Source organism: Lampris incognitus, chromosome 16 (genome assembly GCF_029633865.1).
Source record: "Lampris incognitus isolate fLamInc1 chromosome 16, fLamInc1.hap2, whole genome shotgun sequence".
NCBI classification, from domain to species: Eukaryota; Metazoa; Chordata; class Actinopteri; order Lampriformes; family Lampridae; genus Lampris; species Lampris incognitus.
In genome coordinates, this window is record NC_079226.1 from 30,095,285 (window position 1) to 30,112,789 (window position 17,505).

The 17,505-nt window shown below is 45.4% G+C and overlaps 1 protein-coding gene across 1 annotated transcript; it reads right to left on the minus strand.

Moving 5' to 3' along the window:
* Positions 1-49: 49 nt before the first annotated feature.
* Positions 50-15,422, minus strand: gyg1a (glycogenin 1a). Its single transcript, XM_056295942.1, has 7 exons — positions 15,358-15,422; positions 12,121-12,256; positions 11,825-11,999; positions 10,989-11,151; positions 8,801-8,927; positions 7,450-7,675; positions 50-1,535 (listed from the first exon to the last, which is right to left on the minus strand). Exons 1-7 carry the CDS (start codon positions 15,362-15,364, stop codon positions 1,368-1,370), a joined length of 1,002 nt encoding a protein of 333 aa, XP_056151917.1. The 5' UTR covers positions 15,365-15,422; the 3' UTR covers positions 50-1,367.
* Between the last annotated feature and the right edge of the window lie 2,083 nt (positions 15,423-17,505).

Genomic DNA, 17,505 nt, shown 5'->3' on the forward strand with positions numbered 1-17,505 from the left:
TCTTTGCAGATGTTTTCTTAATAGAGTTACAGAACAAGACAAACTTTTTCACCAGATCTTTATTATTAAAGCTTTTACACATAATTACAGTTAATGGAACAGTTCATCCGGGACAGACCAGTATCAACTGGCGGTGCTGTTCCACCTCGACACACATGCATGCTTGGGACGGAGCGGCCAGACAGGACCAGAAAAAGGCATATTCACTTTTCCTAACGCTCAACCTTTCCAGCATCCCTTAGGAGTGTGTTTGTGGAGTGGTGAGTTAGGATCACAGTGGTTAACAAGTCAGGAGATGCAAATTAGGAGTCACTGAAAGGGAACAGTGCTGGAGTGGACTGGATGGGGTTTTAGTAACAGGAACGGTTGGGTTGGTGCTGTGCTATTAGCAGCATTTACAGTAGGAGGTTTTGTAAACAGTGAACAGCGGTAAGGCAGCTGGGTACACTTAACACAGGAAGTGATGAAACGGGTCATGGCACACAGGAATAACAAATATATACGTATATACTGTCATGGGTCTGGCAGCTGAAATGCACAGACGAGTCCAAACAAAGTGTGCATGCAGGGCACAGATACAGAAAATCCTGGGGGTACACGGTTTATTAAACAAAAACAACAAAACAGAAAACTGACTATCAAGTTCACACAGAAAGACTACTCCTCCACAATTTGGGCTTGAACATTTACTGACACGTTTGCTTTGAGCCATGCGAGAATGCAAATGGCCTTGGTACAAGAAATGACAACCCAGAGGGTGAATTTGAGGGCTAGTGAACATCCCAGAGGCCTAGAAGATGAGCTCTATCTACGCACTCTGATGGGGTGAACAGCGTCAGGTGATGGCGAGGTTGGCGGTTTTTATAAAACAAGGTTCTGCACTGAGTTGGGTGAGTCAGCCAAGTTAGCTGCTTCAAAACTGGTTTAGAGGAAGAAAAGGAAAGAAAAAAGGATAAGAAGTTGTGGTCATATCCAGAAACAACACTTAAACCCCCTTTCAACACCCAGGTTTGCCTACAGTCATTCTCTCAACCTATGATTGGTCTTGGTAGGTGTTGAAAGTTTCCACAAACTTGTGTTACCCTTTGGAAGACTTCTGGACTGCGAATGTACACGAGCTCTTAATTCAGTTGCACAAGAACACTTGAAAAAGTAAGAGTGTGGGAGTTTTAAGTTCATTCTCTCTCTCTCTCGCTCTCTCTCATATAACGCACTCACACTAGAGTCAGGCACCAAGACCTTTGATCAGTCATCCGCCACATCGAGCTCCTCTTGATCCCCCACCCAAGCAGAGCCGCATGTGGCCTACGATTGTTGCGCTCTCTCTCTCTCTTGGTCCGTCACGCTCCCTCTCCCACACCTGGGCCTTACTTCAGGAAGGAGTCAAGTTTGCGTTCAATGTGGACGAAGGAGTCGTCACCCATGTAGTCGGCCTGACCTGCCTCCCAGCGCTGCTTCCTCTCCTCGGACGAAATTTGCCGGGGAGGGACTGGGGCCAGGGCTGCTACCTCCTTCACATCTCCACAGACCTTATCCTATGGGACAGAGTTGGAGAGAGGCAGTGGATAAATAAATAAACAGGGCTAAGGAGAGCAATACCTTATATGGAGTGGATTCTGCTTCAATTTACAGCCATGCTCAGCCTCTCCACATGTGGATTTTTCTAAAAGGGAGTTTGATCCCCAAAGTACATCCACTTGAGACAAATATACATACAGAGGGGTGAAAATGCAATACTGAAGGAGTAAAAATAGAACTGTTTCAATTTTGACATACAATACGGACTGGTGGTAATTCAACACAACATAATGAATTGGAAAATCGAACACGTGCTACAGATACACACATAATAAGTAGACACTGAAAAACATCTACCGGGGTCTCTGAAAACCAATCAGACTGGGTCAAAGAAGTTCGAATGAGTTCATCTGGATACAACGTTTATTGACAGATACGTTCACGAGTGATGAAACGTATCTCTGTCAATAAACGTATTCAGATGAACAGATTCAACCTTCTTTGATTTTCTTACTGGATTACTGAGCATGCATCAAGACATTCAGATTGGGGTGCAAAACAGCCAGAGGAGCACATAGAACGCATATGTGCAAGACAATAGAAGGAAATGTGATGTAGAGTAACAAGAACAGTTTATTCACACCAACTCATGAATGACAGCTAAAGGCCAAGGGTCCAAAAGTGGATCTGGCAACTCTAGGAAACAAATTAACGTCAAAAGTGTTTCTAGGTAGTGGGCGTCCGGGTAGCGCAGTGGTCTATTCCATTGTCTACCAACATGGGGATTGCCCAGTTCGAATCCCAGTGTTACCTCCGGCTTGGTCAGGCATCCCTGCAGACACAATTGGCAGTGTCTGCGGGTGGGAAGCCGGATGTGGGTATGTGTCCTGGCTCCTGCACTAGCGACTCCTCTGGTCGGTCAGGGCGCCTGTTCGGGGGGGAGGGGGAACTGGGGGGGATAGTGTGATCCTCCCACATGCTACGTCCCCCTGGTGTAACTCCTCACTGTCAGGTGAAAAGAAGCGGCTGGCAACTTCACATGTATCGGAGGAGGCATGTGGTAGTCAGCAGCCCTCCCCAGATCGACAGAGGGGGTGGAGCAGGGACTGGGATGGCTCAGAAGTGTGGGGTAATTGGCCGGATACTACCATATCATCCACACATACAAATAACAAACCCGGCAGTTAAAGCTTCACTTAGGCTATGGCTACAGTTCAGGAGGCATTTTGGATTAAAGCATGCTAGCGGGCTTTTTCCAGTAGCAAATAATCAATTCTTCCCATCATCTGTGCTGGATAATGCATTTCAACATTGGCATAGAAATGGACTGATGTTTTTATGCGATCCATTTACAGACAGAACATTCACCTCATTTGAAACATTTACCAAAGACTACAACATACCCAGATGCCATTTTATTTTTCTTAGGTACCTTCAAATCCGTAGTTTTGCCAAGAAAGTGTTTCCTTATCTGCCACCCAGGAGCCAATTAGACGTTATTCTTTTTTTCCCCTTTATCTCCCCAATTGTACTTGACCAATTACCCCACTCTTCCGAGCCGTCCAGGTTGCTGCTCCACCCTCTCTGCCGATCTGCGGAGGGCTGCAGACTACCACATGCCTCCTCTGATACGTGGAGTCGCCAGCCACTTCTTTTCATTTGACAGTGAGGAGTTTCGCCAGGGGGACATAGCACATGGAGGGATCACTCTATGCCCCCCGGTTACCCCTCCCCCCTGAATAGGCGCCTCCACCAACCAGAGGAGGCGCTAGTATAGCGACCAGGACACATACCCACATCCAGCTTCCCACCCGAAGACACGGCCAACTGCATCTTTAGGGACTCCCGACCAAGCTGGAGGTAACACAGGGATTCAAACTGGTGATCCCCATGTTGATAGGTAATGGAATAGACCGCCAAGCCACCTAGATGCCCTCAATTAGACGTTTGTCTGGAATTAGATCCCTTTGGGAAGAAACAGGTCTCTATAATCTACACACAGGGATTAAAACAGGTATCCTGGTGGGCGTCTGGGTGGCATGGCGGTCTATTCCGTTGCTTACCAACACAGGGATCGGCAGTTCGAACCCCCATGTTACCACCGGCTTGGTCGGGCGTCCCTACAGACACAATTGGCCGTGCCTGCGGGTGGAAAGCTGGATGTGGGTATGTGTCCTGGATGCTGCACTAGCGCCTCCTCTAGTCGGTCAGGGCACCTGTTCAGGGGGGAGAGGGAACTGGGGGAATAGTGTGATCCTCCCACGCACTACATCCCCCTGGCGAAACTTCCCACTGTCAGGTGAAAAGAAGTGGCAGGTGACTCCACATGTATCGGAGGAGGCATGTGGTAGTCTGCAGCCCTCTCCGGCTCGGCAGAGGGGTGGAAGAGTGACCGGGATGGCTCGGAAGAGTGGGGTAATTGGACGGGTACAATTGGGGAGAAAAAAGGGGGGGGGGAATCCAAAAAAAGAAAAAAAAACTTTGGACAAAACAAAAAATGCATGGGAGAGAGATTTGGGTATAGAGGTTTCTGAAGAGGCATGGAGGGATAGCTTGACCCATATACACACCTCCTCACTGTGTACGACATGGGTTAATTCAATTTAAGGTACTTCGCCGTCTTCACTACTTGGGGGACAAGCTTGCCAGTATCTTTCCCACCACAGACCCTGGGTGTCCGAGGTGCAGCCATAGTCCAGCCTCAGTGGGACGCATGTTCTGGGCATGACCCTCTCTCAACACTCACTGGGGACCAATATTTAATGTATTCTCACATATCTGTAAACAGATCATAACCTCTGACTTTCACACAGCCATCTTTGGCAAACCACCCCTTAAACTGTAAGGTCACAACTTTGCAGGCAAATGATCTAGCGTTTGCTTTATCGCTATCTCGCAGACTTATTCTTCTTAACTGGAAGTCGAATAAAGCCCCTTCATTTTTGCAGTGGTTAAGGGAGGTGTTGTCCTTTCTACCTTTAGAAAAGCTCCGATATAAAATATGTAAAACCCGCAAAAACTGTGTGTTGACCTGGAGTCCTTTCAACAGACTTTACTGAAGGTTTTCCCTTTCATTGAATGTACTTTTTACCTGGTTGTAACTACAATATTTACATAGATGTATGTGCATACTGTTATGTCTTCAAAAACAGTTAGCATGTGAAATTGGAAAAAGAAGTCCCCGTATAGTCTCTTTTTTTTTTAGCCTTGGGGGGAAGCATACATATGTTTTTTATTTGGTTATTCCAATAACTTCAGAAAAAAAATCAGAAAACAAGTGTTTCTGATTGTGCAGAATTGTAGAGAATTGTTTCATAACTGATTTCTCTGAGTACTATCCTGTCTTAACAAAGGATAATACCAAAAACAACTTGCACACGCCAACACAACTAGCATGTTCAAAATCACTATACACACACACACACACTTTCAAAACAACCACTAAGACAACGTTTACACCTAGTTTCATGCCATACGTATCTGGATGTTATCTGCAAAATGAACAAGGAGACCACACCCTTTGCATTCATGCCTGTTATTTATTTGCTCTCTCATTGTCTGCATTGTGTCCACATCGTGACTGGAGGTAATTTTTTTGCAAGTACTATGGAGTAAGAGTCAACAGAAAATGCAGGCTGTTTGCCACAACTGCTTTTGCAGCAGTTGAAAATGTTTACCACAGCACCTCATTTACTTCTGCAGAAGTGATTCATGCCAGAGTTTGGTGTGTCTCTTTTATCAACTTTCATCCATCCATCCATTATCCAAACCGCTTATCCTGCTCTCAGGGTCACGGGGATGCTGGAGCCTATCTCAGCAGTCATTGGGCAGCAGGCGGGGAGACACCCTGGACAGGCCGCCAAGCCGTCATAGGGCCAACACACACACACACACATAGGGACAATGTATTATGGCCGATTCACCTGACCTACATGTCTTTGGACTGTGGGAGGAAACCGGAGCATCCAAAGGAAACCCACGCAGACACGGGGAGAACATGCAAACTCCACACAGAGGACGACCCGGGATGACCCCAAGGTTGGACTACCCCGAGGCTCAAACCCAGGACCTTCTTGCTGTGAGGTGACCGCGCTAACCACTGCACCACCGTGCCGCCTATCAACTTTCAGAATAATAAGAATAATAATGGATTACATTTATATAGTGCTTTATCTAGACACCCAAAGCCCCTCACAGTGAAGGGGGAAACTCACTTCAACCACCACCAATGTGTAGCACCCACCTGGGTGATGCACGGCAGCCATTTTGCACCAGAACACTCACCACACATCAGCTTGAGGTGGAGAGGGAGGAATCATTGAACCAATTACATGGGGAGATGATTAGGTGGCCAGATGGCAAGAGCCAGATCAGGAACTTTGCCAGGACACCGGGAGACCCCTACTCTTTGCGATAAGTGCCACGGGAGCTTTAATGACCACAGTGAGTCAGGACCACGGTCTAACGTCTCATCCGAAGGACAGCAGGACAGTGTCCCCGTCACTGCACTGGGATTTTAATATTTGTTGTTGTTTTTTTAAATTAGGACCAGGGGGAAGACTGCCCCCTACTGGCTCACCAACACCAGCAGCAACTCAAGTTTTCCCAGCAGGTCTCCCATCCAAGTAATAGCCAAGTCCATACCTGCTTAGCTTCTGTGATTTGGCAGAGCTAAGGTAAATGTTGGTATGGCTGCCAGCAAAGGAACGAGCCACAATATGAATGACTGGCTGTAGGGATAACGTTTCTGACACTCAGGCAATATTTCTTTAACAACATTATACTGTAAGGACCTTGTTTAAACCTGGCTGATTCTGTCTGAATCCAAACACAACGAGTCAGACTGACCTCAGAGGCATTCTGGCAGATACAATTCTGATTGTAATGCATATTGTGCATGTTTACATCCTGCAATAATATACATTTTTTTCCTAATCCAGATACAGAGCACATGTTAATAAGAGGTTTGAATGCGGTCTGATGCCGCGCTGTTTACTTCACAAACCACATACACACCATTCAGAAGGATGCTAGGATACCAGCAGTAGCAATGCTATTTGATGAGCCTCTGCTGGGGGCCAGGCTGTAGTTTTACCCTGCAGTGCCTCATTCATGAGTGTAGCTAAAATGGGGGTCAGAGAGGTCATGTGATCTATCCCAAAAACCAAAAGGTTCAAAAAGTCCAACTAAAGTGTTTTCAATGAAACCAAGCGGCATCTACCCTAGAAACAAAATAAGCTCATAGGCACAACAATGTGATGTTTTTTTAGTCTGAATCATCCATCATTTGGTGATCCTTCTAAATTACAGGGTTTCGTATTTTCAGCCATACTAGGTCAATGGTCGGCTTGCAAGAGGTATCCTGTGCTCAGAATAAAAAGGTCTACTTTTTATGGAAAAGGCTCCACCCCTTTAGTGGGTGTCATTGGAAAGAACAACACTATTTAGAGACCGGGCAAATCCGTGTGCAAAGTTTGTGTCCCAGTCTGTCTTTGGAGTATAATAGCAGCAATAGTAACTTGAGCAACATTGGGCAGCAGACGGATAAGGTGGAATGCAGAACCAATCAGAACCAATTACTTGTGACTATGAAAACTACAAAGCCAGCACCACTGAATGCAGCTTTGAGAGAGTACTGGTTTGAGCGTTAAATGCAGAGAGCACTTAGTGGCACTTCAGAAACTTGGCAAATGAACACACTAAGCAACAAAAAGCTTTCTGAAAAATGCTGCTGTTTGTTTACTTGTCGGACATTGGTCAGTATCGCGGGGAGCTCATCAAGTCAAAGCTCTGCCGCTTTAAGGTTTCAGTACTGAAGGGTCAGGTGATGATTATGCAACACGCTATAAAAGACAGAGACACACCCACACACCCAAACACACACGCACAAAATAATTCAACCCCTAACCCGCAACATGCACCCAAACCCACCTCTGTGCAGTCGGTGTTGCAGGGTATATCTCCGTAGGCCTGCTTCAACACAGGTAGCACAGACTTGCAGTAGAGCTCCCACCACATGACCAGGTAGTCAGGGTGCAGGTGGAGTAGGTCTGGGGAAAGGGAATGACCTTTGACCTCCCTGCTTTCCGCATCATAGGAATAGTTCCAGGGCTTCATCTTGCCAAGGAAGTGGACCACCTTTGCCTCATGGCCATACCTGAACAGAAACAGAGCAACACGACAGATTTGCCCAATTCTGAAAAGAGGTGGAAGAGGAAGAGATAGAAACAAAAGAGATAAGATTGAGATAAGGGGGGGAGGATAAGAGAGTGAGACTGAAGTAAAAGAGAAGAGACTATGCAACGGAAACCATTATTGTGACAAAAAAAAAATCACTGCAGAACTTGCAAAATGTTTTGATTGTTGACATGCATGAAAGGGAGACAGCAAAATGGTTAAATGAAAAATAACACAGTATGGTTAACACACCAACTGCTATTTTTTGATCATTATAATTGTGGCACACTGCACACAGTTCATTCTTTTTCCCTTTGCTTAGGCAATGTGTGAAATCTGCATGTCATGGCAATGAAGCATCCGGTGAGCTGAACTGATGAGGAGACAGATTAGACAGCAGCAACCAAGATAAAAAGACAGGAAGATAGGACAGAGTACACAGGAAGAGGTAGGTGCACTACTTTGACGGTGGCGATGAGTGTTTAACTCCAAGTTTCAGCAATCCCTAGTAATTCAAAACCCACAAACACACACACACACTGCAAACTTTGAACTGACCTTGACTAAGCCTCACACTCATTGAAACTCACACAGCTGCAAAGTGTGTAAGTCTCACAGGGATAGCTAAGACAAATCGGGGCAAGAAGCCAGGCTAAACGTGGACGTGTGAAGAAACCCAGTTATGGCATACATGAGCAAGTGTGATCATGCACGTTTTGCATTAACAGAATTTCTCCAAGCACTTTTGATGGCCAGTATACCTTGCAGTGTGTACATTTTTAAGCTAAAATACAGATATTTTTAGAACGAGAAGAATCATCAGAATCGAACTTCCCAGATTGTCTAGAGTTTGTGCCATCTTCAACCACAACCACTGAAGTAAGCAGTGTGTGTGTGCGCGCGCATGTGTGCATGTGTGTGTCCTTGCATGTGTGCATGTATGAGGGGCGTACAAGCCTTAATTCAATCTAGCCCTCTCACATACATATATTCTCTTTTGACATACAAAGAAAGGAGAAGGAAAGGAGAATATGAGAGGGCCAGAATGAATTATGGCTTGTACAGCCCCTCATATCTATGCATGTCTGTGTATGTCTGTACTTACTGTTTGAAGGCTGGTAGGTAGGAGTAGATAGCGATACTACTGAGATTGTAGATGAAGGGGAGGTGTTTGGAAATGTCTGCCGTCGCCCAAGTGTTAAAGAAACTGTTAAGAACTCCCTGGTCCCCACCTGTCAATGTATTAACAGATGCACACAAATAAGAGTTAAAACTTCATAAAAACATCTTTACACATAAAACATTTACTCATAATTAGAGCAAAACCAAATGGGTGACAAATCTGCTTAGTCATTCTGAGTCAAAGGTTAAAAGCCACTAAACTGGTGCTTTTATTGGGGGGAGCTTTTTCTCCCTTTTTCTCCCGAATTGTATCCAGCCAATTACCCGGCACTCTTCCGAGCTGCCGCGGTCATTGCTCCACCCCCTCTGCCAATCCGGGGTAGGGCTGCAGATTACCACATGCTTCCTCCAATACATGTGGAGTTGCCAGCCACTTCTATTCACCTGGCAGTGAGGAGTTTCACTAGGGGGACGTAGCGCGTGGGAGGATCACACTATTCCCCCCAGTTCTTCCTCCCCCCTGAACCAGTGCCACGACCGACCAGAGGAGGCACTAGTGCAGCAACCAGGACACATACCCATATCCTGCTTCCCACCTGCAAACAAGGCCAATTGCATCTGTAGGGACACCCAACCAAGCCAGAGGTAACACAAGGATTCGAACTGGTGATCCCCATGTTGGTAGGCAACGGAATAGATCGCCACGCCACCCGGACGCCCTAAACAGGTGCTTTTGAATTGGGCAATGTTCAGTTGGAAAAAAGCGTCCTTTTTGCTGCGAGTGCGAGGAAAGTCACAGCCATAATTAAAGCTAATTAAAGGTTTTTATTAACTTTTTCATTGTCCACCAGCAGAAGCAGTGTGTCATGGACAGCCTCCGAGTTTTGTTTTGGTTAATTTCAGAGCCTTCCTGTAATCACAACGAGGAAGAGTGGTCCATTACCCTGCCTGACCTCTTTTTGTTGTCTGTGTAAATACACTCTCAGGCTCACTTAATCTCCCCGCCCCACAAAACACCATACACACACACACGCACACACATGCACACACGCACGCGCACACACACACACACGCACACACATGCACGCACGCACGCACGCACGCACACACGCACACACACAAAAACATATTCCTACAGTGACCCTGGCCTTTTTGATGTGTATTAATAGAAGCTATACTGAAGTGTTGATGGCACTCTCACAGGAAACTGCGTAACTGGCACAATGCATGGTGAAACCATGTTGCATGCGTGCATACACGCACCAACAGACAGACGCAGGGGCAGCCTCTAGGGTTTTGTGTCAATAGCGTTCAAAAGCGTAGGGGTGGGCTGGTGATAGAGCAGACAGGCCAGGGTTGGGTCAGATAAGGGTGAGGTTTAGGGTCCAAAGTTAACCCTGCTCAGAGGACGGGAGGGAATAGGGGGAAAGGCTGCAGGACCCTCTGAAGAAAAAAAGTCTATGGCACAATTACTGATAATACCTACAAGCCTTATCACACTCTTGAGTAAATACAGACATGTGATTTAAGGATTTCATCATGTTTTTCTGTGTGGAGAAGGATAAAGTCGTGGGGCAGGTTAGTAGCAATTTAAGAAAGAATGTTGGTAATGTTGGTCAACAGCCATTCATTATCCAAACCGCTTATCATTACTCAGGGTCATAGGGATGCTGGAGCCTATCCCAGCAGTCATTGGGTGGCAAGCAGTGGGGAGACACCCTGGACAGGCTACCAGGTCATCATAGCCCCCCCACACCACACCACACCACACCACATACCACACCACACCACACCACACACATAGGGACAATGTATTATGGCCGATTCACCTGACCTACATATCTTTGGACTGTGGGAGGAAACCGGAGCACCTGGAGGAAACCCACGCAGAAACAGGGAGAACATGCAAACTCCACATAGAGGACAACCTGGGATGACCTCCAAGGTTGGACTACCCCGGGGCTCGAACCCAGGACCTTCTTGCTGTGAGGCGACCGCGCTAACCACTGTGCCACCATGCCGCAATTCAACTTTATGAAGATGGAAAATAGAAATAATACACATTTAAAAACAAACTGTTAGATTTGTGTATTATTCATGTTGTTGGGTTTAAGGAAAAATATGAGAGGAAGAGAAAAGAGAGAGAGAGAGAGAAATAAAACAGGTTGTACCATCAAAGCTGCCCTTCTCACTGCAGAATTTGACAAGCTTCTCGTGTGTCTCATTGGATGGTCTGAACACGAAAACGCCAGAGTTGAAACAATCTGGCCAACCAGGATCCGGCGCTGCAGATAGCTCCTCCCTCTCAAACAACTCATCTATGTTTGACAGCACCTGTTTCAAATATTTTTTTTTAAATTACGTTGACAAAATGGGTTTTATCTATCAGTACACACCCATGTGCAAATACACAGAGACGTTAAACCAAAACATATTCTCTATGTGAGAGCCTTTTATTTCTTATGCAAAAAAATACAGGAACTCAATTGCATCAATATGTCTGATTGTATGCTACTGTATTTGCAAAATGATGCGGATATCTGATGTCTGTGTGACAACAATTTACCTAGACAGTCTAAATGACTAATTCCCAGTGAATTGCTGCACCATAGACAAAATACAGTTGCGATACGGAATGAATCTGGATCTAGATAGTCAGCTAAGTGAGCCAATGGAACCAGTGTAAATAAAGCTGCATTCTTGGATGTAGGATTTTTGTTTTGTTTGTTTGTTTGTTTGTTATTCATCTATGCAATCGGACCTTAAAATATATAATAAATAATAACAATAATAATAATGATAATAATAACAACAATAATAATAACAATAATGAAGTAAAGGATGGTAAGTTCAAAAAGGTAAATAATAATAATATCCACCTCAAAAAAGTGCATATTGATCAAATTATTGTGCTGTAAAATGACTATCCTATATCGTTGAATGAGGGTTTGTTTCATGCCGTTAAGTCATGTACATTTTCTGAATATAAGGACAGTATACTTCTCACCAGTGTGTCTGCATCCATGAACACACACTTGCTGTAATGTGTGAGAGTCCAGCAGTGCAACTTGGTGAATGTTATCCCCAGATCTGGACGCTTCATCATGGCCAGGTGGGCAGTGTCCTTGGAGTCCATAATGTCCACCAAACACACCTCATCGAAGATGGAGTTCAAAGTAGTCCTGCAGCAGACACACACACAGATTCACTGTGAGCCTAGGTGTATATTTACATGTGTGACAAACAGACAGACAGAGTACAAGCGTGAAAGCAAGAGTGTGTGTGCGAGAGAGAGAAAGTTACCTGTATGGTTCTGTAACACGTGGTCCAATAAGGGCGACCAGTTTCTCAGTTGTCGTATGGTTGCGTAATGACTGACCAAGAACCATCGCTCCTTTGGCATAGTTATCATTGGTGGCCAAAGTCACAAATGCTTGGTCTGCACACACACACACACACACGCGCGCGCGCACACACACACACACACACACACACACACACACACACACACACACACACACACACACACACACACACACACACACACACACACACACACACACACACACACACACACACACACACACACACACACACACACACACACACACACACACACACACACACACACACACACACACAATTAGTTATATAAATGTTCTGATGACCGTTATCACATGGCTCTTCGTGTCTCCTTTTCCTGAAACTTTGTTCAAAAGTCCTGCTTTTCACTCAGATATTTTCTGGAACAATACTTTTCCTTTTGGGGGCTATTATACACTGATCAGCCAAAACATTAAAACCACCTGCCTAATATTGTGAAGGTCCCCCTCGTGCCACCAAAACAGCACTGACTCGTCGAGACATGGACTCCACAAAACCTCTGAAGGTGTCCTCTGGTATCTGGCACCACAACGTTAGCAGCAGATCCTTTAAGTCCTGTAAGTTGAGAAGTGGGGCCTCCAGGGATCGACTTCTTTTTCCAGCACATCCCACAGATGCTCAATTAGATTGAGATCTGGAGAACTTGGAGGCCAAGGCAACACCTTGAACTCTTTGTCATGTTACTCAAACAATTCCTGAACAATGTGTACAGTGTAGCAGAATTATCTTGCTGAAAGAGGCCACAGCCATCAGGCAACACGGTTGCCATAAAGGGGTGTTTCTGATCTGCAACAATATTTAGGTAGGTGGTACGTGTCAAAGTAACATCCACATGAATGCCAGGACCCAAGGTTTCCCAGCATAACATTGGCCAGAGCACCACACTGCCTCCGCAGGCTTGTCTTCTTCCATAGGGCATCCTGGTGTCATCTCTTCCCCAGGTAAATGACTGACAGACAGACAGACAGACAGACAGACAGACAGACAGACAGACAGACAGACAGACAGACAGACACACACACACACACACACACCCGGCCATCCACATGATGTAAAAGAAAACATGATTCATCAGACCAGGCCACCTTCTTCCATTGCTCCATAGTCCAGTTCTGACATTCACGTGCCCATTGTAGGTGCTTTTAGCAGTGGACAGGGGTCATCATGGACACTCTGACCGGTCTGTGGCTATGCAGCCCCATATGCAGCAAGCTGTGATGCACTGTGTGTTCTGACACCTGTCTTATCATAGCCAGCATTGACTTTTCCAGCAATTTGAGCTACAGTAACTCTTCTATGGGATCAGATCAGACAGACTAGCCTTTGCTCCCATTGTGCATCAGTGAGCTTTGGGTGCCCATAACCTTGTTGCCGGTTCACCGGTTGTCCTTCCTTGGACCACTTTTGGTGGGTACTGACCACTGCATACCAGGAACACCCCACAAGAGCTGCCGTTTTGGAGATGCTCTCTCCAAGTCATCTAGCCATCACAATTTGGCCCTTGTCAAAGTCACTCAGATTGTTACGTTTGCCCATTTTTTTTGTTTCCAACATATCAACCTCAAGAACTAACTTGCTACCTAATATATCCTTCCCCTTGACAGGTGTCATTGTAACAAGATAATCAATGCTGTTCACTTACCTGTCAGTGGTTTTAGTGTTTTGGCTGATCGGTGTAAATGACCTTGTCATAACTGTAAACTGTGATTTGTAGTGAAGCCCATGTGTGCCACCATCACTATGTGAATCAAGCTATGTCACAACTGCTTTTCACTTAAAAACAAACCTGTCATGTAACTATAATCATGCTAACTCCACATGTTGTAAACCACATAAGCTTATAAGATCAATACACACTTATTAAAAAGTCAAAACAAAGCAAAATTTTAAAAAAAAGTTTAGGTGAGTTATTCTAAAGATATCTTAGCAGCGCTAGGCCCTGGTGTGCATTCTCTCAATGATATTGATAGACTTTTTTTCCACCCTGCATCCGACACCATTTATAAGTTACAACCCCTCCTTCCTATAGACAACATCTCTACACCGTCTTCCCTAGCAGACACTGACTGGTGTCAGTAGATGAAGGTCATTATGTACTGCCATGAAATGTAAGGCCTGTTAGGAGAACTCTGTTATTAATCCCAGTCTGATGAGCTCTACACATAAACAGCACCTGAGGCCAAACTGTGTTCCGCTTGGATGACAAGTTTGCCTATGTACTCTGAGCTGGGGCCAACAGATTGTCCACTCATCCAGTTCGTTATTGAATATATATTGTCCGGGTACATGACCGAGGAGAGTCATGAGGTTGCACAGCCGATTGAAATAGTTGTACAACAACATTATTGCTCAAAATCTTCAAGGGTTTACTTCCTCTACATTGCATCAAGAGTGCATTTGGTTACAGTAGAGACACTATATATTGTTTCATAGGTACTCTGAAGAGTGGTATAGTTCAGAGCAAAAGCACCTAAACGCAGTATACTCACCTTTTTATTTGCAGACCTATACCCCCCCCCCTTTTTCTGGGGCTGACGTAAATCTACATTACATAAATTCACATCAAACTGACGTTAGTTATAGAGAAAAGTGTATTTCAGTGTGAAAACACATAAATCAATGCTTTCCTGAAAATACTGCTCACGTTTGTGGCTTGTTGCCTAATTATGAGCCACGTTTTATTTACAACATCACTCCTGTTGAAATATTGTCTATCGACCACGTAAAAAGCAAAATGGAAATTAAAAAAAAAACACTAAGAGTATACGGAGGATTTTGCCCGACGTTTGCCACATCAACACAGAAATACGATGTTTGGCCAAAAACCGGTGCAAGTCCGGAGTACGGATCCCCGGAGCAGGCCACGGACAGCGGCGCACGTACGCACCACAGCTGATGCGGCACCCCCCGCTCATCATCGTATCAGGTGCATCATGTCCCGATCACCCAAAGTGCAAATATCTTACCCCGATGCATCGTCTGCACCCGTAGCTATAGAATAATAATAATAATTTTTAAAGAAACACTCAGAAGTAATGTGTAATAATTTAAATTTTGGTGAAGAGGCGGGCGACTCGTTTAGCTCTCGTCCTATCGCCATGTCCGGCGTCCTGGCGTTAATTTCCCACTGATATCGGTGCCCCCGATGTCTCTTACCCGCCATGGTCCGCTGAGTTGGGTCGGCCCCGGACTCCAGGTGAATGTGTGTGCGGTTTGGGGGTTTTGCGGCGAGACACTGGGGTTAAATTATAGATATTCCGGGTCACATGGTCAGTGACAGCGAACACGCCCCCGCCATGTGACATTCTGTCGGAAACCACATGACCGCCGAAGCTCGCCCATTCGTGCTGCGCACACGCAAAAAAAAAAATCGGTTTGTTTTTGTGCAGTAGTGATGGAAACAACCGATACAGCGGTTAAGCTTGGCCTCAAGGTTAGGTAGTGGCTAAATTTGGGGTTGTGGTTTGGTTTACTAGGTAGTGTTTCGTGAGGCTGCCATACGACAGTTCGGCCAGCTTCGTCCAAACATGTGGTTTCTGAGAGAAAGTTTACGGAGACGCCCCTGTTTTCACTGCCCACCCCCTCCTCCTCCACTCTGCTTGTTTTTAAATGGGCCCTTCGGTCAATTGACCCCGTAACGATGGTTTTATGTTTCGAGTTAACATCGCTGCTGCACCAGGCTTGGTCAGCAACGAATCTCTGTGTGTGAATCAGTGTGAATCTGAAGATGTGTGCGCGAACTCTTTGGGCCAGTGTTCATTTTTCACACTCGCACTGCCTCATCTAGCGGTGAAAGCGTGCAACGCTTAAAATCCAAACGATGCCTACATTCACAAAGAACATGTTCCTCTTAATGTTTATTTTTATTAGTTTTGTCTTCCCGAAATAGCGCAGATTCAAAGTTACAATTACATTTGACTTTAGTATTTCCCTGACACTCATACTGTATACTAAGGTGTTACTTACGTGTTACTGCTGCTACTACTACTACTACTACTACTACTACTACTACTACTACTACTACTACTACTGTTACTTTCGGCTGCTAGGGGTCGCCACAGCGGATCATCCGTTTCCATTTCTTCCTGTCCTCTGCATCCTCCTCTGTCACACTAGCCACCTGCATGTCCTCTCTCACCACATCCATAAACCTCCTCTTTGGACTTCCTCTTTTCCTCTTCCCTGGCAGCTCCATATTCAGCATCCTTCTCCCAATATACCCAGCATCTCTCCTCCACATATGTCCAAGCCATCTCAATCTTGCTTTGTCTCCAAACCGTCAAACCTGAGCTGTCCCTCTAATATACTCATTCCTAATCCTGTCCTTCTTCGTCACTCCAAATGAAAATCTTATCATCTTCAACTCTGCCACCTCCAGCTCCGCCTCCTGTCATTTCATCAGTGCCACTGTCTCCAAACCATGTAACATAGCTGGTCTCACTACCATCTTGTGAACCTTCCCTTTAACTCTTGCTGGTACCCTTGTGTCGTAAATCACTCCTGACACTCTTCTCCACCCACTCCACCCTGCTTGCACTCTCTTCTTCACCTCTTTTCTGCACTCCCCATTACTTTGGACAGTTGACCCCAAGTATTTAAACTCATACACCTTCATCACCTCTCCTCCTTGCATCCTCACCATTCCACTGTCCTCCCTCTCATTCACGCATATGTATTCCATCTTGCTCCGACTGACTTTCATTCCTCTTCTCTCCAGTGCATACCTCCACCTCTCCAGGCTCTCCTCAACCTGCACTCTCCTCTCGCTACAGATCACAATATCATCCGCAAACATCATAGTCCACGGACACTCCTGCCTGATCTCGTCCGTTAACCTGTCCAAGAAAGGGCTCAGAGCCGATCCTTGATGCAATCCCACCTCCATCTTGAACCTATCTGTCATTCCAAGCACACACCTCACCACTGTCACACTTCCCTCATACATGTCCTGCACCACTCTTACATGCTTCTCTGCAACTCCCGACTTCTAAGTGACACCGACTCGGTGTTACTAAGGACGCAAATAATAATTGACTCACTAAATATTACGTCTGCGTAATTCCATGTGCTGAGTATTTCAAAACTGTTAGGAAGATAATATAGGTCTGTTGCCAACCCATTTGTTACCATGGAAAAAGCATTTCTGTAATTGGTAAAGACTTTTTGTTAACCAGTCTCTGATCAATGTGAAATGGACCAGTAAACATGGTGTTCAATCCACCTTTCCCCTTAAATGGAGAAGGCATGTGTCATTAACCCAACTGCCCCTCAGGGATGAATAGAGTATTCTGATTCTGATTCTGA